The sequence below is a fragment of the Scomber japonicus genome, chromosome 21, assembly GCF_027409825.1.
Source record: "Scomber japonicus isolate fScoJap1 chromosome 21, fScoJap1.pri, whole genome shotgun sequence".
Lineage (NCBI taxonomy): Eukaryota > Metazoa > Chordata > Actinopteri > Scombriformes > Scombridae > Scomber > Scomber japonicus.
This window is the reverse complement of record NC_070598.1, coordinates 27,934,745-27,958,689: the sequence shown is the minus strand read 5'-3', so window position 1 is coordinate 27,958,689 and position 23,945 is coordinate 27,934,745. Positions and strand designations below refer to the sequence as shown.

General features: G+C 38.4%; 2 protein-coding genes across 2 annotated transcripts; one reads left to right on the top strand and one right to left on the bottom strand.

Annotated features, from left to right (window-relative positions):
* Nucleotides 1-1,963: 1,963 nt before the first annotated feature.
* Nucleotides 1,964-8,000, bottom strand: steap2 (STEAP family member 2, metalloreductase). Its single transcript, XM_053342514.1, has 5 exons — nt 7,607-8,000; nt 6,375-6,541; nt 3,202-3,729; nt 2,432-2,596; nt 1,964-2,257 (listed from the first exon to the last, which is right to left on the bottom strand). Exons 1-5 carry the CDS (start codon nt 7,998-8,000, stop codon nt 1,964-1,966), a joined length of 1,548 nt encoding a protein of 515 aa, XP_053198489.1.
* A 3,616-nt stretch (nt 8,001-11,616) lies between these two features.
* Nucleotides 11,617-21,645, top strand: alg14 (ALG14 UDP-N-acetylglucosaminyltransferase subunit). The gene is made up of 4 exons (XM_053342518.1): nt 11,617-11,761; nt 13,016-13,167; nt 14,095-14,217; nt 20,774-21,645. The coding sequence occupies exons 1-4, from the start codon at nt 11,617-11,619 to the stop codon at nt 21,002-21,004; spliced, it is 651 nt and encodes a 216-aa protein (XP_053198493.1). The 3' UTR covers nt 21,005-21,645.
* The last annotated feature ends 2,300 nt before the right edge of the window (nt 21,646-23,945 follow it).

Sequence of the window (23,945 nt, the reverse complement as noted above, 5' to 3'; positions counted from 1 at the left end):
AAAGAACAGAGTGATGTGAAAGGTTGTGTATGTGTGGACTGTCTCACAGACACACCTGTCTGTTTGTGTTGAAAAGAACAGAATCAAACCACTATGAAACGTTATACACCCAGTAATGTATGCACTTACAGTACCATCATTAGATTTGCTTTAATGACCATGTATGATTTCCCAGTGTCAGAAAATACAGGGAATGTGTAAGCAGCGTTTAAAAAACAGGAACAAACTGTAGCAGGTATTTAGTGTGATCTCTTACACCTGAATAACAGAAACCCTTAAACCTAAATGGAATGGAACCTTAATTAATGTCATTGCTAACATCTGTATTTGTCTTACTTTCATTTCAAAATGACAGCTGTGAAAAAGTTCAGTTACACCAGGTGTGAGCATTACAGTACATACACATGTTGTTTAACTCATTGGAAGCTTGCTAATATGTATAAGAGCAACTTTCCATCACATCATTCCATTCAAAATGCCAAAGATCAGAATCTGACAGACATAAAATCATAACTTTGCATCAGCAAGGCCAGTCTCAAAGGGAAATCAGTTTCAATCAACTTCAGTCTCCCCAAAAGAGTTGAAGTTGTGTTTAGTGCCAAGGGAGGTCACACTGAATACTGACTTTGCCTGTAGAAGACATTTTGTTACTAAAATTAGGGGTTTTAAAAAAAATGTGTGTACATATTTCTTGTATTTTCTGTTTGTATCTTAATAAAAAGACTGAAAAATAAATATGGATAGTCATTCAAACTTTGCTAAAACAACAAAGCCAGTGATGGCCTAAGACTTCTGCACAGTACTGTACATCTAATGCACTGACAAGAGTGTAGGCTGTGTTGTATGCATTATGAGGATAGTAAACTGATTTTGATGTGGTGCTGTTTAACAGTTACTGTACTACCCTGCAATGTCTCTAACCAGACATGGTAAGAATAGTTAATAAAAACTATATGTTCATGTCTTAATCAAAGTCAGGTCTTCATAAGAGCGTGGCAGATGGATACAAACCAGACAGAAAAAATAAAATAGATACCACAACACCTATTTGTTACCAGTTTGGAGCAGGACATTTTAATGAAGAGAACATTTCAAACGATGAGGGAGATGACAATATTCTGTAATCTGATAAATTATTTATTCTATACACACAACTCTATGTTATTTTGTGAAGAGAGGAACCACTGACACACAGAGAGAGAAAGTTCATTGCTTAACTTGGACTTAGCAGCTTGAGAAATACATTTAAAAAAAAGAAACAGCTAAATGCTCCAACCTCATAGCATTGTCCTCAGAATCACACCAGATACAGTCAAAAAACCCCCCCAAAAAATGTATTGAGTAGATTGGTCAATCTACAAATTGAAACCCATGATTAAACTGTTACTACGGTGACTTAATGTATGATGTTGTTGGAATCACAAGTGACAGGTCAAAAATTGAATAAGCAGAAGCCAAGATATCCTTACTCTCAGTCCCTAGCATAGGCCAAGTTTCAAAACCACTGTATCCTACACTTCCCATAATGCCACTCACTGCCTGGTCAACAACACATCTTTTGAAACACAGGCTTTCTGTTCTAAATGTATCTCTTCTCAGACTGCACATAATACAGCTGTTCACAGGTTGGTTACATTCCTTTTTGAGGTAATGACCAATAGTTGATATCACAGAGTAATGTCTTGGTAATGTATTGGCACAGTATTGGGATCATATTGTTAAGATACTGACAAGGCATGTATATTCAATACAACTTAAATGGGCACACAACTGTGACATAATAATCATCCAGTCATCTGAATACTTACAACAGCTAATAAGATACAGATGCACATTTCACATGTCTGCAAAACCTGTTCACAGCAACAACATAAAAATACAGCTTCACTGAGAATCAAATGAATAACATCAGTTTCAATGAAACACCGAACTGTGGCAGGATATGTGCATACAGCTGCAGTCATCACATGATGGTGATTCTTTCAGGTGAAACATGGGCAGCTGAGCCCACTGGCTCCAGGCGTTGACACCGGTACTGACTGCTGTCCATGCCTCGGCGGATCCGGTGGAGCTTTTGGGCCACACAAGGGAGCAACATCAGCACCTTCCCCAGAATCACACACACTGGCAGGGCTAGGGCTACGACGAAGCTTGGGGGCAGGTAGAAGCGATAGGCCTCCTCCTCAAAGGCTCGCTTCCAGCCAAACAGCAGACCGTGGAAGGTAGCGATGAGCAGGGCGATGTAGCCCAGAGTGGACTGAGGCAAAGAGAGAAAGACATGGTGGTACTGTACATAACCTGCTCAACCTCTGCTGTGATCATCATTTTGATAAGCAGCCAAATCAGCCGCCTCACAGTTTAAAAAACCCTAGTTATATTAACTGTACAAGACAAACAAGGTTCCATTTAAGCAATAACACTATGTGTGTACCTGTATGAAGCTGAACTCTCTCCAGTTGAGTGTGCTGTGGACAGATGGGATAGAGGTGATGGCCAGGAGCGAGAGGAGCCCAAGACTCATGATCCCAAAAGAAACGTACATCTCCACCCTCCACACCTCCTCCTCGTTCCACACATTCTCCACATTAGCATGGACCTGCCAACACATACATCACATTCATCATCTTTCACTTGTTGTTTTTATGTATGGCATCAATCATTAAACTGCAAGAGGCATACATGAGTCCTTATTAACCTCCTGTTAATGTGCAGCAGTGCTCTATACTGGAATACTACCCAACACAAAATTGCAATAATGACTTTATTAGCATGTATACTAAAAAATTATTACTGTCATCATTTTATTGTCTATGATGATGATTTGTTTTACTGACATCATAGAAAGAGGACCAACATTTCATGGATTTAACGTGGTAACTCTTTTTTTTCTGGAAAAACTATCAAACACATATTGTTCCAAGCAGAGCATTTTTATATGTCTTAATAAATGTGATGAGGGGATCTTTAAAGGAGCAAGTTAGTGAAAACAGGCATATTTGCTTGCTTTCTTTGGACAGAGCCATGCTAGTTTTCACCCTGCTCTCAGTCTTCATGCTAAATTATCTTAAACACTCCCTACTGAACACACAGACATGGTTTGATATCAAAGCTTTCAACTTGTTCAGGAAGAAAGCAACAAAAACAGATGGTAGTATAGTGTGTATGGACATGTTGAGAGAGCCATCAGGCCATCCTACTGACCTGTTGGTAGGCGGTGTTGAGCAGCAGGTACCTTTCAGACCTCCTCATTGGTAGACAGAGGCTGTAGAGAACATGGACAGCAGCCAGGAAGAAGCTGAGGAGGCCCAGCTGCTTACGGCTCTGCAGCCAGCCCTCCAGCCAGTGTGGGAAATGCCTGTACTTGGTGCCATAGTAAAGCTGGTGAGCTGAAGCTAGTTGACCTGCCAGGTACACCAGAGCTAACAGGGTGATAGCAACAGTGGGCAGTGTCCGGTTCACCAGCTCTATGGGGATCTTGTAGAAGTCGCTCTGTTTGTTTTTGACATAGGGATGGATGATATCCCGTACAAATGAGTAGGTGAAAAAGAATATGGAGAGGGCCACAGCAGCGAGGACGGGGCCTTTCCAGCCAGGAAATAACTGTATAGGCATGTTTTCAATGTCCCGTGAAGAAGACAGGGTGCCCATGTCCACCGGCTGGAAGTTGAGTTGGCGGGCTAATTCCATAATCTGCTGACGAGCCTCAACAGAGTCACTGCAGATGAACACCTACGCAGAAGCAGCATTACAGAGGAGGACTGGTTAGAGACGCAGTGAAGACAAATAACAGGGATGGAACAGAGAAAGGAGGACACATGACAGAGCCAGAACTGTCTTATAATAACTGGGATTAAAAATATATCACCAGACTTCCACCAATCAGCCCACACAGATACAGTCCCTGGAAAACTCATCATGACTGTATATGGATCAGTGACAAATAATGGTTGGCAAGATGAGAAATTTAAAAATGTCTTAAAAGCTAGTTTTAAACGCAGCATCAGATTTATTAAAATGTATAGTTTGTGTCTTTGTTGGTTTTATATCATTTGAAATGACATTTGCACCATTTTTTACCAAAAGTAAGACTGAATGCTCCTGAAAATGTCAAATGGTGTAACCACAAAAGAATGATAAATATTAAATATTGTATCCACCTACAGTGTATTTAAGTGAATTTATATTATTTCATTTTAAAACATCAAATCAAAATATATTTTTGGAGTATTCCTTCATTTAAATTTGAGTCAATATTGAGCAGGATATTTCCTAAAAACAACCATTTTTCCTAAATAAGTTGGGGCCAGTGATGTAGATTTGATTTTAAACCATTTTGTTGCGTTGCCAAAGTGGATTTGATTTATTCCACATTTCATTTCACATTTACTTTCCTGTATATAGTAAGATTTGTTTTTTTAAATACTGCTTCCACCTGTTGGACACTGAGTTGCATCAATGGATGTAAACAGTATTATTCATAAACTCTGATACACTGCCTGACCATGTTGCTTCTATAGTGAAACACTATAAAAACTATTTAGGATAGTAAGGCTATCACCTGCATTATAGTAGTCCCTCCTTAGTGGAGCTACTTCCGCAGTGAGTTCATTAGTTCTAGTGATTACTAAATCCCTACTAGTTTACTGTTCTCTTAGTGAGACCCTGATTTTCAAGCACAACAATGAGACTACATCAACTCCCCTAAATAATGGCTTCCCCATTATTATGACTTACAACCAGGTATATTGACGTACATTGTGCTATGCTTGTGAAATGTAGTTTTAACTCTTACATCAGAATTAAACAGCACTGGGATCAGCTGTACTGAGTAAATTCCACACACAGCTCAACCCAGTTGGTTCAATGACACAACAGCTCCACCTGCAGGTATGTTCACACGACTCACCTCTACATCACAATCACTTTATTAGCAGCAGACATTTGGTTTAATGAAGTTAATCTCCAAACATAAACATCCATGCCTAATTACCTGTGACTGTTAACTGAACTAAGATGAGAAAAAGAGACTATGCTCCTATCTTCTTCATCTATGAAATGCTATTTTCTTATGTGTGATGGATCTATTTATCATGAGTTTATTCATTTAGATGAAAGATATCTTGTTTAGAATATTCCCACATATATCTTTTGTTCATATGTATACATTATTTTCAACTATTTGTCCATTTTTCAACTATTTTAGTTGATCATATATGAGTCATAGTACTACTATTTTGCATTTATTTACATATATTTTTATTTTTATTTATATATTCTTTTGTTTTCACTTAGATGTACACCTGTAAGGTATTAAGTGGGATTTTTTTCATTTTTTGTCACTTTCTATCGTTGTTTTTTAGTCTGAAGAAGAGCGTTGTGCTCGAAACATCAAGTAAAGATATCCTGCCACATAGGGACAGACAAAACCAGAAATGATCACCTGTCACAACTATCAGATACAACTGCACATTCACTTCACCTTTTCTTTAGAATAATCTATCATTAACTGAACCTAAATGGATCTCGCTTCTCTCCACACCAAGATCTTCCTCCCAGGCCGAACTGATATGGTTTGATGATACAATAGTCACAATAGTACAGTAGTAGTAGAAAACAGCAACATAAGTTATAATGAGCTAGATATTTAGAATCCAGGTGTTTCATTAAAGCATAAAGAGACTTGGTGGGTTTCAGCATTCTTTTAAATTATGTTTAACAAAATGTTTGACCTGTAAGTATTGAGAAAAGTGTGCTCTGAGGAAGGGTGAAAGTTTAAAAAGTGTTGTACATGGACTAGTATTATCTGAGTCCTGAATAATCATCCTGCTGTAATAGATCTGTACTTCATCACTGCACTGTATGCTTTGAATGTTTAAGAAGCTTCTTAATGACAGGACTGAAGTCATCGTTTTATAATCCAAAGCAGGGAGAGCAGAGCAGAGCTGACTGGCTGGGTGATTATTTCAGGTTTAAAATGAAGCAGAATCTACAGCCAGGAGAGAAAAATCCTCATCAGTCAGTCTGTGACGTTTTATTATTGTGTGGGAATTAATATGCTCTGGCTGTGAAGGCTCACGGCTCTTTTCATAATCCCTGCTAAAATTATAAGAGTGAATGCGTCAGAGTGCACTGACACACACACACACACACACACACACACACACACACACACTCACGAGCGCACACGCAGGCAGACACACATGCACACACACACACACACAGTCAATGTCACAGTGTTAGCTGTACCAGAAAACACATGTGATGAAGTGTACGTTAGATAAGCTGAGTGATTTAATGTAAGTGATCATATTTGACTGCAAACCTTCATAAAACCTGTGAAATAGACTGTGAGTTAGAATGGTAGCTGTTTGCACCTGTGTGCTGGCATCTTTGGGGCAGGACTGCTGCATGGCCCAGGCTGAGATGACGTTGAATCCTTTCACTACGGTGGAGTCTGGCAGCAGTGAAGCCAGATACTCAGCATTAGACTCTGGATACTGGTTCACCCTCCTGTTGTTACTCACATCTACCAGGATCTTCCCTGCACAAACACAAGCCACACTCACATTACATTTGAAATATACTCATCAATATTCTAGCTTCAGCAATAACTAGTCAAGGACTACATGGAAGAAATGACTGGAAGATACTATATTAAAGTCTCCCTCCATTCACAAATGTGTCCTTATTACAGTTGAATGTGTAGAATGCTTAATGTACACAGTCTGTTTTCACATTTATCTGCTCAAAGTTAAAGTTTCTCTGTTCATTAAAAATATGATTTTAAGGAGTGCACCTATGAGCATTATTTGTGACATCACAACTAGTTCTGAAGACAATCATGGTCCAACCAGTACACAAACACAGAGAGAATGGACTTCACAGTAAAGTACTTCCTTTGGTCAGCAGTTGATATTTGTCTTTTCACTGATTGTTGAATTTGTAAGAAGGGAGGAGGAGATGTCATTTTAAGGATTTCAAGATGGTCATTTTATTTCTGGAATATCTGGATTATTATTATTATCATTATTATCATATGTTATTAGTATTATATAGTAATTATGCATTGTTACAAGTAATGCCCAGCCGATACTGGATTTTTGGGGCTGATATTGATACTGATATTAGGCAATTAAAAAAATTCTGATATCAATATATTGGCCGATATTCTTATATATACAGAATATATACATAAAATGCATATTTTTTACAATGTGGTTATCAAACACTACATCAGTGCATTACTCGATAGTAAGATGACAGTGTTTGCATTGAGTGAGGAAGTTAAATGAAAACTGAAAAGTGTGGATAATAAAACATCACTTCATCATTCATGTCTCCTCATCTCTACAGGAAATGATGCAGTTGCTCAGGGAAACCCACACTACTGCACTGTCTCTGCCTCTTAAAGGACCATGTCATCTGTGTTCTTGCTGATTGATTTTCACCCCATTTACACAAAAGACATTTATACACGTGTCATACCAAACCATACCAAGCATTCCTTTAGTCAACATGAAGAAGTCAGAGTGTAAAATAGATATCAGTGTGTGTGTGTGTGTGTGTGTGTGTGTGTGCGCGCCCGTGTGTGTGTGTTGTTAACTACCTTCCAGTAAATGCTTGAGGTCCCACAGTAAAGAGTAGTGCTCTCTGCGGATGGCTAGGAACACAATACTGGCCTTCCCCACAGCATCCTCATGGTGTGTCACATCCACCACATGGGGGAAGGACTGGGCTGCTAGTTTAGGATGACGGCTGCCCACCACCACATGGAAGCCCCGGCGCAGCAGGCGGATGCTCAGGCACTTGGAGAAGTCACCTGAGCCCAGGATAGCCACTGTGGGCTGAGCGGGCAGACAGGTGGTCCCTCCATCTCCAACACCACCGTTTTTCATGCTGTTGGTCAGGAAACAGGCCTGGCTGTGATGGAGGAAGTGGGAGGAGGATGCTGTGAGGAACACAGGGTTCCTGTTGCTGCCCATCATAGAGATGGAGTCCATCCCTCCTCCTTCTTCTTCTGTGGTTTTCTGTTTAGTAGGATTTCAGTGGGTCTAAAAAAGACACATTAACTTGATTAGAATAAATACACATTATCAGATCATTAACTGCATGCTGATGAGACAGATTAAACCTTTCAGCAATGAGCTTTGAACATGCTCAGATTGAATGCTTTCTACCTGCACTCAGAGATTAAATTCACACTTTAACATGTTAAGGATGTCAGGATAACTAACACAAAGAACCACACTGCATTCCATAGAAACAGAGAGTCTGCTTTTCCACTGATTTTATACATGACCATTCATTTACTGCACATGTCTGAAAGCATTTCAATGATGTCTTCTACAGCTGGAAAAGACTCATCAGTGTTATCTCAGCCTGGGCTTGAAGACACAGAAACTGACACTCAGGTTGTTGGCATTTACCACACAGCAGGTTCAGTGATGCTATACTGGCTGCATATAGAACATGTAAGATACAATGCTATACTGTAGGAGCTTGACTCATATTATCTTGACAAAAAGTCAGGATATCTCCATCTCTGCTGCTTCCATTACACTAATCTATTTAAATTCATGTTTACAGTGGTAAGCACTTTGTCACTAAACCTCTTATTAACATTTACTCACGTGGATTACTGTAAGAAGAATTATTTCATTTTCCTGACGCCATATCACAACATAATCTCATCACACTTTATTAATAACTAATAATAGCATAACTTTATTAATAACACAACAGCCAACATTGTGTGAATGTGAGTCCAACACCGGATGTTGTAAAATGAAATGAGCTGCAGTTGTCAGAGTACAGAGAGTACAGAGAGTACAGAGAGTAAAGAAGCTTTGCAGAAAAGACAGACTGATGCTGTATTTCAACCTGTCAGTGTGTGCTGCTATAGGCCTAGAGCTGCTCTACAGTATACAACACTGGAGCACATCACCACATCACCTCAGGCTCTCTTGCCATTCTGTTTCATGATCAGTTACTATTTGGATTCGTGCGCGTGTGTGAGTGAGTGAGTGTGCGGAAGGGTCAGGAAGGCGGGGGTCGTTGTGTTGTCCAGCCTATCCTAGCTCTCCATGGTACGGTACCGGATACCTTCCTCCGGGAGGAGCTGCGTCTTCTGATGACCTTCTGTCTGCAGAGACTCACATCTAGTGAAGGACGTGAGAGCGCAGTGTGCACCTGTAGCGCTGCAGCACGGCCGCTGCTGCACGCACGCACACACACACAAACACACGTGCGCGCACACACATACACACACACGCACACACACACACACACACACACACTGCACGGTAAGATGGAGACAAACACACACGGTGGGCTGACAGACAAACATGCACCGTCACAGCCTACATCTATCACCCACCTGTCATCCAGCTTGTCATGGATGCTGCTGTGAACGCAGAGCTGCAGACTAGCTCTCCATCCTGCTCTGCCCCCTGTCAACACATGCTGCGTTCACTTACCGTGGAAAAGATCGTACACATCAGCTTCCCTTTGAAAATATCTTGCATTATTTTTTGACACTAAAGATCAGCGATATTCATAATGATGGATGGAATTTAAATACAACATTTTAACAAACACAACTGATGGTAGGTATACTCAGAATATTAAAACAAGTTACAATTATTAAATTATTAACTTAGGATAGGCTAATTATTTCACATATATTATGTATTTGGCAGTTATATTTGCAAGACATATATATATAAAAGTAAATGACCATTTGTATTGGCAGGTTGATTGAATTCAATTCCATTCATCCATCTGTGAGACTTGGTGTACTCCTGTTAATGTAGAATATACTGTGGGAAAATGTGTTTATAGGCCAGTTATTTACATAAACTATATGTTGCGACATCTGCTCCTTGATATAAAAGATCAAACATCTATTTAACCCAAAACAACTATTCTAATGATTTTAATACATTAAGTGTATCATTTGAAGAATTCCAACCCTGAAATGTTGAGAAAAATAAATGGACATCTTTGTTCATCTGTGTTGAAGAATGCAACAGTGTGATGTGGAATTATAATGAAAGAAGAGGTTTATACCAATACAGTGAAAATCCAGAGGATAATTTACGTTCTGCAGAGTTTCTTCTCTCACCAATTCAGATGAGTGAAGGTGAAGAAAACATTTATGACATAAAGAGATGAAGACATTTATAACATGTACAACAAACAAAAATGAACCAAAAAAGAGAGAAAAAACTGAAAACAACAACCCTAAAATAATACTGAGGCTGATGCTCTCACCACTACCAGGTCCTTTACATACTAACAGAGAGAAGGAGAGATTGAAAGTCAACACAAAGTTATATTTTTGACTCCAATGTTCAGGAGTTCAGACACATGAGTCACTATCGAATGACTTCGATATGTTTTATAGCAGTGTGTGGAGGGCAGTACAGAACTCACTAAGCCAGGTGAGGAAGAGAAGAGAAAGATGTGTTTTTGCCCTGAAAAAGGCCTTTCAGGCTTCTGTTTCAAATATTGCCTTGTTAACAAGACAATTCTTATAACAAACAGAAGTTTCACCTGAGATAAAGTATGGATATTACCTTGTGAAGTGGGCTTGGGTGCTATGTGTTTTTCACCCACTGTATGTTTAAAAAGATCATATGAGGAATTGAAATGCAAACCACTATCATGTTTTCTGGGACTGTCTAAGACTATTGGAAAAGGATAGCTACATAATACTTTTTAACCATAATAGTACATCTGGAAATGAACATAATATACTATGGCTCTATACCTGACAAATTGCCAAAAAGAGGCAAATATTGAATGAAGTCTCTGCTGGTGGCTATAACCAGATATGTTATATAGTAAAAAGGCTCCTATCAGGAAATGTTGTTCTAAGAAAGCTCAAATCTAAATGCATGAAGGAAATTACAATGGACATTTACAGAATGGAGAAGACAACAGCATCTGTTAACCATACATTAGAACAATTTTCCTCATGCTGGGATAAATGGGTTTCCTATGTAATGCCCCTTAGACACATTAATAATAGCTACTGCTGTAGAAAGATTGATCACTACTGTTAATTGTTTTGGTTTTTAACTGTTTGTTTATTTTGCTTTATTGTTTGTTTGATTTTGATTTTTTCCCCTTTCATTTAAAAGGAAAAAGTCTGATACTTGCACACACATGACCTCTGTAAAGGACTATTCAAAGACATACAACACTTCTGACCTAATGATAATTGTACAATGTAATATATATTTCTGTTGTTATTACATGTGGGATATTTTGGACACATTGATATTGCAATGTGTACTCTATATGTTCATATCTTATATTAAACACACAGACACTTGCTATAATTAGGGTTAGGATGTGGACGGTGGCGCAGCAGGGACAATCTTCCTCCATAGCTTAGAAAGGAAACACGCTCACTGTAACAAGTGCAAACAGAAATAAGCTTTTGTTTCAGTTTAGCAGTGTAAGAGATAACTGATGTTAATAATGATATGGTTCCAGTACGCTGCTGACATAATTAGAGGAAGATGTGCCTGGCAGTCTGAACTCAGGTAACATTAACGTGAAGTAAGTCTATATGATCTTATTTGGTCCCACAGAGCTGCCGTAGCCATCATGACGTTCCTGTTAGGCGCTGTAGTCGCTGTTGTACTCATAAGTTTATTGTTTATTATCCGGTTATTGATTGTTGTGAAGACTGGATGGAAACATAAAGCTGGAAGCAGAGGCTCGGTCTCTGCTCTGGTGGTCGCAGGATCAGGTGAGTGTCTGATACGATGTGTGTGTGATGTTAGAAAGCTTAACACACACTATACTCTACACACACACACACACACACACACACACACACACACACACACACACACACACACTATACTCTACACACAGTTTACTGTACTGTCATTGATCATTGTAACATACACACACATACAACAACAATGTAGCTGTGTGTCGTGTAGTGCCGTTAGCTGACTTCCGTAGCGTCCATGCTAACAACAAATGCTAACTTCTAGTGGTGTGTAGCCAATCAAATGATTAACTTAAAGTTTATCTCTTCATCTAAAGCAGCTTCTCAAGTGATCATTAATGTTAGTTAAGATGAAATAAGACACTGTATATTCCTGTTATCTCCAGACATGACTATGTGATGCTACTATACTACCACTATTACTGTAGTTGATCATAATAATAATGATCATGAGCACTTTTCATACAAGGCATATAGCTCAAAGTGCTTTACAGATTTTTTTTTTTTAAATCAGTAAAACAGCAAATAAACAGAATAAAACAATTAGACAATTTGTTTTTTAAAAAGACATTCAGTTAAAGTGTCATTAATTAAATAAATATGTTTTCATCTGTTGTTTAATAATGTTCACAGAGCTCACACGTCTTATAGTTTTGGGTAGATTATTCCATCATTTTGGAGCGTAATTAAAGAACGCTGCACTTCCTGTTTTCTTATGGCTGTAATTGTGTACATTTAAAAACCCAACTGTGGATGACCTGAGATCTGGAGAGGGATTATAAAACCACAGAGTGTGTGATGTAGGCCGCTACATCACACACTCTGTCACAACATGAACTTGAGACTATGTAGAATGAGATATTTACTGAAAAATGTTGAAATGTAACAGTGTTTTATATGTTCCTTATGAACTAGTTGAACTAGTTTAAGAGCTAAAGTATGCTCACTAGTCTTTTTTGATGGTTTGTTTGGAACATTTATGAACTACAACAATTTCTTTCCCATGCTTTGTGGGTGTGACCTTTTTGCTGAGTCATCACTGTCCATACCTATACGACCACTAGTTAAATTATTAACGCACAAAACTGTTAGAGCACAACATTATGTTATAGATATAAGCTCTTAATGTTGCACCAATGTGTCATAGTATCAAAAAGATCTCTCAGCTGTTGTTCAGGTTGATCTTCAGTCTGTGTCTGTGTCTGTGTGTGTGCGTGTGTATGTATGTGTGTCAGTAACTGATGGTGAGTCTGGTGTGTTTTTCAGGTGGTCACACTACAGAGATCCTGCGGCTGATGGAGAGCCTGTCTGCAGTCTACACACCTCGACACTATGTCATCGCTGACACTGATAAGATGAGCGAGGAGAAAATCTGCAGCTTTGAAAGCTCTAAACAACACTCTGACTCTGAGTCACAGGTCAGCAGCTCACTCTAGCAATCTTTATTTATATAGAGCCTGTTCAAATCACAAGTTATCTCAAGGTACTTCACACATAGAGCAGGTCTAAACCGTACTCTTTATTTAATTTAAAGAGACCCAACATTCCCACATGAGCAGCACTTGGTGACAGCAGAAAGAAAAACTTCAGACAGGAGCTGGCTCTAGGTGTGCAGCCATCTGCCTTCACTGGTTGGTTTTGAAAAAGAGTCTAAATAATGAATTCATATGATGATGAAATGAATGAGACACTCTGCATGTTGTTTTAATATCTGCCAGCAGGTGGCAGGAGTGCTCAGTTAATCTAGTGATTGCTTCTTTTGACTCATTTGAGGTAAAAGTGCAACAAAACAAAACAGAGATGCTTCTTCTTTATGTTTTAATTCCATCATCACAGTGAGCTCTATATTACTCACATTTATAGGAATTATTATTTTGAGAATAATTGTTTTACTAATAACTTCATAAACTGTACAGCTCTATCAAAGTTTGGTATATGTCTACAAATAGATATGTATATGATAAAAGTCATTATAAAGAGATAATACAAAGAAAAATATATAAGTATACAAGAGTGGGAGACATTTGTTACAAACATAGTCTAGATATTCTAAGAAGAAGAAGAAGAAGAAGAAGAAGAATCTACAGTGGTGGAACTAAATGTTCATATTTACATAGTTCAGAACCTTCTTCATGAAATCTAAACTATATTGATGGCAAAGTGAGTCTAGATGTAAGCCCAAAGATGTTTTTTTTGTGATATTTTAGTGAATTGGCTTTTTAACTGCTGCCAGAAGACACAATAAACAAACAGAGAATTAAACATCATACCAGCCACATGTGATATAACATAGTACAACAGTGTCTTTGCTGTATTTATATGTCAGCTGTTTGACTGTTTCTCAGTTCACTATCTATCGGATCCCACGCAGTCGGGAGGTGCATCAGTCGTGGAAGTCGTCTGTTCTCAGCACACTGACTGCTCTGTGGTACTCCCTCCCTCTGGTCTTCAGACTGAGACCTGACATGGTGAGTAGCTCTTCCTCTACACACACTGGAGCTTAACTCATACAAGGAACCAAAAGTCAGGAAATATCAATCTTAGTTTATTTTGTACAATTTAAAATGTACACAAAAAACCTGAAATGGGCTTATTCAAAGCCTCCACCTAAAAAATGTTAAAATGACACAATATTACAGAAAATAATATGACCAAAACAAATAATGACTCTATATTTATACCAACAAGTAGAATATCTACTAAATCACAGGAGCAGACTTTAAAGTGTGATTCATTTAAAGAGCAATAACCTGCAAGTGCAGATAACAAACAGATATGAAAAGCTTTCAATTCAATACATCTTTATCTCAGTGATCTCAGCGGGGGGGATTGTAAGCAGCAGCACTCTGATCAACAGAGGGGAAAGAAAGAAAGAAAAACCAAACTCAAAGTGAAACAAGCATGCTACCCACAACACAGCACACCTAACCTCTCACATCCTGTTCTACACCACCTAATAGTCTTGTTATGTGTATTGTCTGTTTATATTTTCTTTATGTCTGTTAGGTCACTGTGTCATCTATGTCAATCCTTGTTTGCCACGTTAATGAAGAATAAACTAAGAATAGATTGTAAGCTTAAAAAAGTGTGTGGAAAAATGTCATTAAGTACATTTCTAATTTATTCACAAGGTAACAAGGTTCAAAAACATCGGAACTAAGTATGAGGAGTTCAGAAGGCAGACAGCATAACTAGATCACGCTGATTGAATCACACAAACTCCATCTAGTTAACAGACTGGCTCCTGAAAGACTTCCTCATACCCATATCAAGCCAATGTAATGAGAGCAGAATGCACTTTATTATTCCATTCAAAAGCACAAAGTAGAGTAATGTACACAGCAGCACTAGTGTGTGGTGGAATAATGTCTAAAAACTATGCACGCAGCTTCATCCACGATGAATCAGGTCCAACAGGTCATGTAACAGTAGCGGTCACATGATCACACAGGTGGTAAACATATAACATACCAGACTTATTTCACAGAGAAGATGAAGATCCACATTCCACCTGTGTGACCTGTGTGCTGTGTGCAGACTGGGGCTCAGTCTGTGAGCTTCCTCATCATGAAAAATAACAAGCACACACACACTCATTGTGTTTGGATGGTTCATGTGTTGTCCACCAGTATATGGTGTTACCAGTGTGTGTGTATATATATATATATGGTGATATAGTCATTTTAAATTCAATTCAATCAAAGATACCCTGTGGAGATTTAAACCACTAGCAGCACTCAGGATTCCCCACAGAGCCTTAAAAAGTCTTAAATGTCTTAAATGTAGTTTTTGATAGTCAAGGCTAAACATGTGTTAAAATGTGTGTTATTGTAGGAGTTAAGGTATTAAATTAGATTAGAGCAGAGACAGAGTGAATGAGCATAATTATACTTGCTCAGTTGGTGTTATTAATCATTATTATCATTATGTTCTGATTATTAAACATAACCAACCATTCAGCTTATTAATGAATGTGCTAATGTGCTGATAACCTGATAGCACTATGTACTGATGTTTTTATATGTTCCTGCTTCCAGTTTCAGGCTTCCTCTGACTGACAGCAGTAGTTAGGGTCATATGCACCAGCAAAGTCAACAAATACAAATTTAAGAACTGACTCTGCAGATGTTTTATGAAGAAGGAAATGCATTCAACATGCCTGTTAGACCTAACTTTAGTTAACAAGGCACAACATCACAACCATGCACAAATCATATGAAAATCTAATTTTGACATACAGCAGTCTTGTTCATTCACTTCCAACATTGCTCAGACTCAGAGTGAGCTATAATAAGAAACCCAGAGACATTACAGGCAGAGCTAGTAGAAACCTCTCAGGAGATTCTTGTCTCGGAGAGTCATGTGTAAATAACCAATTAATCCTTACATTATCCAAGTGGTTGAAGTAAACCAGCTATGACGTTACATTATACTGAACCACTTTGTTGAGCTTCTCACTAACACAGATAAGGCAAGGCAGTTTTATTTATATAGCGCATTTCATACACAAGAAAAATAGAAAGACATAAATAAAATGCTAGAATAGAGCATTAAATATAAGATTGCAGCATAAAATAATAATTAGCTTTAAAATCATTAAAAGGACATAGAGTGCAAATGAAAGATTAAAATGTAAAGTGCTTTAAAAGAGCTCAATCATAAGCTCAGGAGAAGAGAAATGTTTTTAACCTGGATTTAAAAATGTTCACAGTTGGGGCTGATTTCAGTTCTGCTGGTAGTTTGTTCCAGTTGTGTGCAGCATAACAGCTAAAAGCTGCTTCACCATGTTTAGTTTGAACTCTGGGCTCAACTATCTGACCTGAGTCAGTAGATCTCAGAGCTCTGGGCTCAACTATCTGACCTGAGTCAGTAGATCTCAGAGCTCTGGGCTCAACTATCTGACCTGAGTCAGTAGATCTCAGAGCTCTACTGGGTTTATATTCTACTAACATGTCATTCATGTATTCTGGACCTAAACCATTCAGTGATTTGTAGACCAGGGTTAGGGTTAGTCAGTGTAAAGACTGTAGAACTGGAGTAATGTGCTCTGATCTCTTAGTTCTGGAGAGTGGAACAAAGAGTCAAATATAATAAAGGCACAGATGACACAGTTACATGCAGGTGATTGTGGAGCAGCTGTGTAAACCAGCAGTCTGTCAACACTAACAGCTGATCTCTAATGCAGAGTTTCAGTCATTGAGTTAGCTCATCATGGAAGAGTGTTGCTCACCTGCTCAAACACTCATCCTCTCCTCTGTCACTTTGTAGGTTCAACTCATTCCTTTTGTACTTGTAATGATTGTGTTCTGTTAGTTATCCTCAGTAACATGACATGTTACTGTTCAACTTCTTAAATGTCATTTTTCATTACATTAAGCAGCACAAACACAATTAATATAATCTTCACCTCCGTGGTGTTGGTGTGGTGAATAAAACAACTTGGGCACAAATCCACAAGAAGACTGTGTAGATGTGATTGGTGCTAATGAGACAAAGAATAGTGTGTAATTTACAAAGTACCTGTAAAGGGTGAAAAGTTACTGCTGCTGAGCTGCATGTGTGTGTAAATGCACACTGCCTCTTTCTCAGTTAGAGACACACTTATCATTACAGCTGCTGTGTGATGCTGCAGCCAGCTGACACACTGTAGGCCTGTATGGGAATGTATGCAGCAGCATGTCATTAGTGTAAGATCTCTTGTTAATAAAACAGCAGATTGTGATCAAGTGCTGCACAATCATGGTGCTATTAGCAGGTATTATGGATCTGGATGTTAGTGTTAGGTGTATATGTGGCTACATTGGACAATTGTGAGCAATGTTGCAAATTCATTGGAATGACTGCTTTATTCTATTATTGAATGTTACATAATTGATTAGTAATATGTCAATCTACATTCTATTTGTTAACCCAAAACATTCATGCTTATTTTATCTCTGTAACAAAACATTACTAATGGAGACTGGCATACAGTATGAGCTGCAGCTACATATCAGATCATGTTTGAGTATTGTAGTGACAGTATAAAGGATCTGAATCCATGACTGAACCAGGTGCTGAGATTTACTGTTAATCTGTACCATATTTACTCCTAACCCAGCAATAACAAACACAATGTGACCTACAGACAAGCTGCACGTTGCTATCATGGAAATAACAATCTGTTCTCTTATCACCTGTGATAAAGCAGACAGAACAGATTCCTGATGTGTGTGCTATCACTGTGGATGTCAGCAGCTGTCCAGCAGAACTGTGCTTATTGGTGGCTGGTTGGAAACAAAGCTGGGGACTTAGTGCCAGAGCAGTCATGCCAGGAATGTTCCAGCCAGGCTTATAACTACAGTCCTCACCTCTCCACACGCTCTCATGAGCATGGTACTGATTCTGCCATAAGTGGATTTTTACTTGTGCAACTGTTAGGAAGCAGATCATCTTTACACATCTGACCCAGCACAGTTTCCACACAGTTAGACCACAGTGTAGAAATATAGCAGGAGCTTCATAGAGTGGCTCTGATGAGGCGACAGGAACACTGCTTGCATGTCTTTAATGAAGAGAGGGAACAAATAAAGTGTGAAATGTAACACGTGCACTCTTAAATGGAATAAAGACAATTCTTTATAAAATTCCTTCAACTCTTCAAGTTAAATTTATTCACACAGCACTAAAGTTACAACTCTGCCTCAAAAACAAAAAAAAACCTTGACGGGGAATAAATGGCGCTCATGTGGCCAGTAGACAGAAATCACAGTAACATAGCAGTATGGAGCAGAATGACAACATTAGAAAAACAAAGTCCAGACATGTGTGGAGCACTAATTCCTCTACTTGTATAAAGTAACCAAAAATTCATATTTATTTAAGAGTTTATGTATGAATACACTCAATTCTAACTGGATTTGCTATAGCTTCAAGTAAATGTATAACTTGGTTATAATTAAACAATGTAAAAAAATGTTAGTCCAACCAGACTGCTGGATCATATTTCATTGTCTCAGCCGCCAACACCAACACAGCCGCTGTATTGTTGAGTTCCTGTATGCTGCTGAACCATAAGAAACAGCTCCAGGAATACAATATACATACAACAGATGAGACAGGCATTCCTGTACTCTCACAGTCTTGAGTGCTGCATGTGAGTGTGTGCAGAGGGGCTGTGATGACCCTTACAGCCATGGAACAATTGGCCTCAAGTGTATTTGTGGCCCAGAAATCAGGAGTCAGTCTGTGTTAACGATTTTCTGTGTTTTTCCTTTTGAATGGTGTAAGAAGTGAGTTAATGTAGAAAGCTGACAATAAGCCGGTTATGTAAGTGTAAATTCTTACTGTGGCAGAAATAAAATGTCCAGCTCTGTTTGAGAGTTCACTGCAGCCAAACACAGCTTAACTTCAAGTGAGGAAATGTGTTGCTGTTCATGGCAGACTGAGAGATTTGGAAGTTGACCACCTCGTTTCATTTCAGCCGTTAACAAGTAGAAAGATCTGTAATGTGTGTGAGTGTGTGAGTGTGTGAGTGTGTGAGTGTGTGAGTGTGTGAGTGTGTGAGTGTGTGTGTTCCAGTGCTGCAGCGTCTGCACTGTGGAGTTCTGTGATGACTTCTCCAGACTCTACAGCAGCTCTGTCTGGTTTCCTGCTAGCCCAAACTCCCTTAACTCCCTCAGCCTCCTCAAGGCCTGAGGCTACTCAATCATGTCAGTCCCCCCCCACCCCTGACTCTGTCTGTACACAGCCTGCTCTGCTCAGCGGCCGCAGCACAAAATCTGGCAGAAAGAGAGATGACACGAGCAATTTATCAAACAACTTTTGAACAAGCAGAACATCATTTTAAATATGACATCTTTGAGCTCCCCTCTCATCCACAGCTGCTAGTTTACACATGTGGCTGTGCTGGATAAACACATTGAAGCTGCATGAGTTTTGACTGGGTTTGAACACTGTGAAGCTAGTGCTAATGGGAGAGACAACTTCCTGTGATTTCTAAAATAAATAATAAAATCAAAGTTTTATTCTGTGCATCACGTCCTGCTTCCTGAAGCTGTTCCCTAAATCAAACCATGTGACACACTGTCCACTGCTGTGTGCTACATGTATGAAAGGGCAGAGTTCATGCTTGTACGTTTGTTTCATGAAAGTAAAGGTTTCTTCTCTCAGAGTGTTAATGGGACATTCATCTCAGTGATATTTAGATTAAAGCAAACTATAACATAACGGTCCAAAGCCCAGATCACAGCGTAACCAACAACCATAGATTCATTTCCTGTTCTATCCTCTAGCTCAGAGCTCAGCCTTCTTGGCTTTTGGACATAAGCTGTGAACAGTTCAACCAAAGAAGGATAGAGTTCTTCTTGCATTGTTTAAATTAAAAAAAAATGTAAGAGGCCTGAAGGGGTCAAAGTTTTCCATGTTTCATATGAAATAACAGACATATTTTATACTTTGAAATCATGTTGTGGCTCTTCAGATGAATCCTATTAATCATAGGAAGCTTTGGAGGTCCTGACCTTCAGGCTGGGAGTCACTGTTGTAGCTGTGAAGAGCAGCAGATACTCTACTGTTACTTTAGCTAAAGTTTAGTTTGGATGCAGATAGCAATGTGTAAATGTTTGTGATATTTACATTCTGTATGTGTAATAAGAAAAATGAAAACTATTTAAACATGCAGTAGTTATCTGAAGAGACAGAAAGTAAAGTGGATCGTTTGTTCTTCTTTGTCAAAGAGAACAAGAAAAACTAGATTAGTTGGTGAAAACAGATGACACACTGATTACACTCATATAGAACATACAGCAGTTTGTTCCACCTGACAGATATCATCAACAGCTTGAGATGCTGCTGTGCTTCTGTGTAGCTTGTGAACAACATGTATCACTTCCTGGAACTGTGCTCACCCTCCTGTGTGTGTGTGTGTGTGTGTGTGTGTGTGTGTGTGTGTGTGTGTGTGTGTGTGTGTGTGTGTGTGTGTGTGTGTGTGTGTGTGTGTGTGTGTGTGTGTGTGTGTGTGTGTGTGTGTGTGTGTTGTTTCAGGTGCTGTGTAATGGCCCGGGGACCTGCGTTCCCCTGTGCGTGGCAGGAGTCCTGCTTGGAATTCTGGGAATGAAGAAAGTCCTGATAGTTTATGTTGAAAGCATTTGCCGTGTGGAAACGCTGTCGCTCACAGGGAAGATTCTCTACTTCATATCAGACTATTTCTTTGTGCAGTGGTCCAGTCTGAGGGACAAATACCCCAAATCCATTTTCCTTGGAAGAATAGTGTAAAAACATCTGTTACACAGAAATGTAAGAATATTCTTGAATAAATGCTCTATTTTTTTGTTGTTGCAATCTGTTTACATGTTCTTATCTCTTCACATCTGTAAAGGTGTGTGTCATGTGAATGTGTTCCAAAATGACATTCTCATGTACTTCTTTTGTTGTGATCAACATATCTTATGTAAATACAGAGATAAAAACTTGAGAGCGATCTGGAAGCAGGTAATATGTGTATGTTGTACATATTTAGTATTAGCATGGTAATATACAGCAAGACCCAACCTGGATGATGGATGAGAATCAGCTTTATTGGTAAAGTATATTGACAAGGTTGTGAAGGTTACTATGGAAATATAATAGGTTACAGATTACTAGTTACTCTATTTAAAATGGAATAAGTAATGTAACTATTTCAATGACTTCATCAAAGTAATGTAACTTATTACATTTGATGACTTTTCCAATGTTCTAACCAATGTTTCCAGCTGTTCCCATTAAGCACCAAAATCTAAGTTCAGCTGTTTTTCATGGATACTGACATGATTTATAAGAGAGATCTTTTCTTATAAAGCAACATTTATCTCTCATTTGAAAATGTATTCATTAGTTCATGTAGATTTTGGAATATAAAATAAAGATATTTGATGAAAAAAGTCAAAAGTCTGTCATGGGTTTAATTGATACTGTGGCTCCATTTAAGTCTGTCCTGGCTCAGGTCTTGTGTATGGAAAAATACGGTGGCCGGGAGGTACAAACCAAGATTACAACATATGAAACACTTTTACAAAGCTTGAGACAAATTTACATTTTGGAAAACATTTTTACATATAAAACAAAATGACATTACCATAACACATTTACAAGTCCCGAAACAAATTTACATTTCAGAAAACAAATTAACAAGACACGAAACACTTTTACAAACGGCAAAACAAATTTACAAGCGGCAAAATACTTTTACAAGTCCTGAAACAAATTTACAAATATCAACCATCAACCAGAAAGGGAATGTACCAACTCCAAGGTTGAACCGGAAGTGATAACGGGGAGCAGCCAATACGAGCTGTTGTTGTCGTCGGTAGAGTTCATGGTGAGCCAAGATGGACAGCGATCGAGTGATGTTTTGTCAGTTTTGTGGACAATGTATGAGCCGCTTAATGCGGTTCTGTTTTTCGTGTGGTCAGTCTTTAGAGTTTTTAAATGACATGGACCAGACAGACGGACCAGATGTGCTGCCTTGTAAAAGTGTTTCACGTGTTGTAATCTTGGTTTGCACTTCCCGGTCACCGTAGAAAAAGGTTTGTGTGTCCTGCAACTCCAGCTGTGACCTCTTACCTTACAGACATAGACTTAAAGGACCAGCGTGCAAGATTTAGTGGCATCTAGTGATGAGGTGGTAGATTGCAACCAACTGAATACCAACTGAACACCCTCCCCTCCCACTCTCCGTGCAGGTGTGTAGGAAAACTTATGGGTGGCCACAAAACGCACAAAAACCACAAACAACCCTCTGTAAAGCCAGTGTTCTGGGCTACTGTAGAAACATGGCAGTGCTACCTGCCAGGACTTATATTCATGGGGTTATACTATAATTTAAACATATTTCTGAGTATTATATTCCTTTTCTCCCAAGTTTCCACTAGATACCACTGCATCTGCACACTAGTCCTTAAATGATATGAACTACTTTCAAGCACCACCCTCAGGACACATGTTGCATTATTAGGCCCACAATGAGTAAGATTGTGTTTATAGTTATTATCATAACTATCTCTCCTGTTCATACTGACCATTAGAAGATCTCTTCATAATACACTTACAATGGAAGTGCTTCTGTGTAAACATGGATTTATAAATTGAAATGTTTTTCACTGTTCATATGAACATGTGATTGTGGTTTTGTTTTGAAACCTGAATCCTTTAATGACATTGTTTCACATGTTTATTGTCACTTAACTAATAAGCAACTTGAGCTTTTTTACACTGTAATGCAATAATGTATCCTACATCTGTAAAAAGAACTGTATTACAGAGTTCAAGATTCAAGTGTATTGTCATATGCATAGTAAAACAGTGTTTACTTTGCTGCTCTCCATACACGACAATAACACATGACAATAAGATGCACACAACATATAGAATTGAAACATTTAAAAAGACTAAGAAGAAGCTAGATTAAAAGAATAAAATTGAGTTAACTTCTAAAGTGACTGTGCCCTCTGTTAGCTGGGTTTGGGTTAGGGTTAGGATTAGGGTTAGGGTTAGGATTAGGGTTAGGGTTAGGATTAGGGTTGGGGTTGGGGTTGGGGTTCAGGGGAAGTAGGTTAAACTTTAAATGCACTGGCCTACAGACTTGGGCTAAAACTGTCTATTTCTGGTGTAGAGATTTGTGGATGGTAAATGGGGGAAGAAGTAAATGTTTTTTATATAATTGGAATAGTACATGTGTACCTGCACCGACTATCAACCGGGGGAGCAGGGTTCAAGTCCCCGAGCCGGTAATCCCACGTCTCCCACAGACAGGGGAGCAGCCAATGTGGCCACCCACCCACCACGTGCCTCCCAAAAAAACAAAACAAACAAATCTAAAATCCCAACAGGTAAGTTAACCTCTGTATATATTTCCTTTAAAAACAGGGGCTATTGTGTACAGGAGAGTTGTAAGGATGTGCTGCAAACTAAAACCATAAAACCAAAATTATGTATATGTATTTATATGTATAAATAAGAAAAGTATTACAAAAAATTATATAAATAAATTATATAATATAAATATAATAAAATAAAATAAAATAATGTGTGCTGTAAACTAAAACCATAAAACCAAAATTATGTATATGTATTTGAAATAAAAAAAGTATTAAAAAATGTTTTTAAATAAAATATATAATTAAATATAATAAAAATATAATTTTATTAATATATAAAATTTCATAAAAAGTTCATA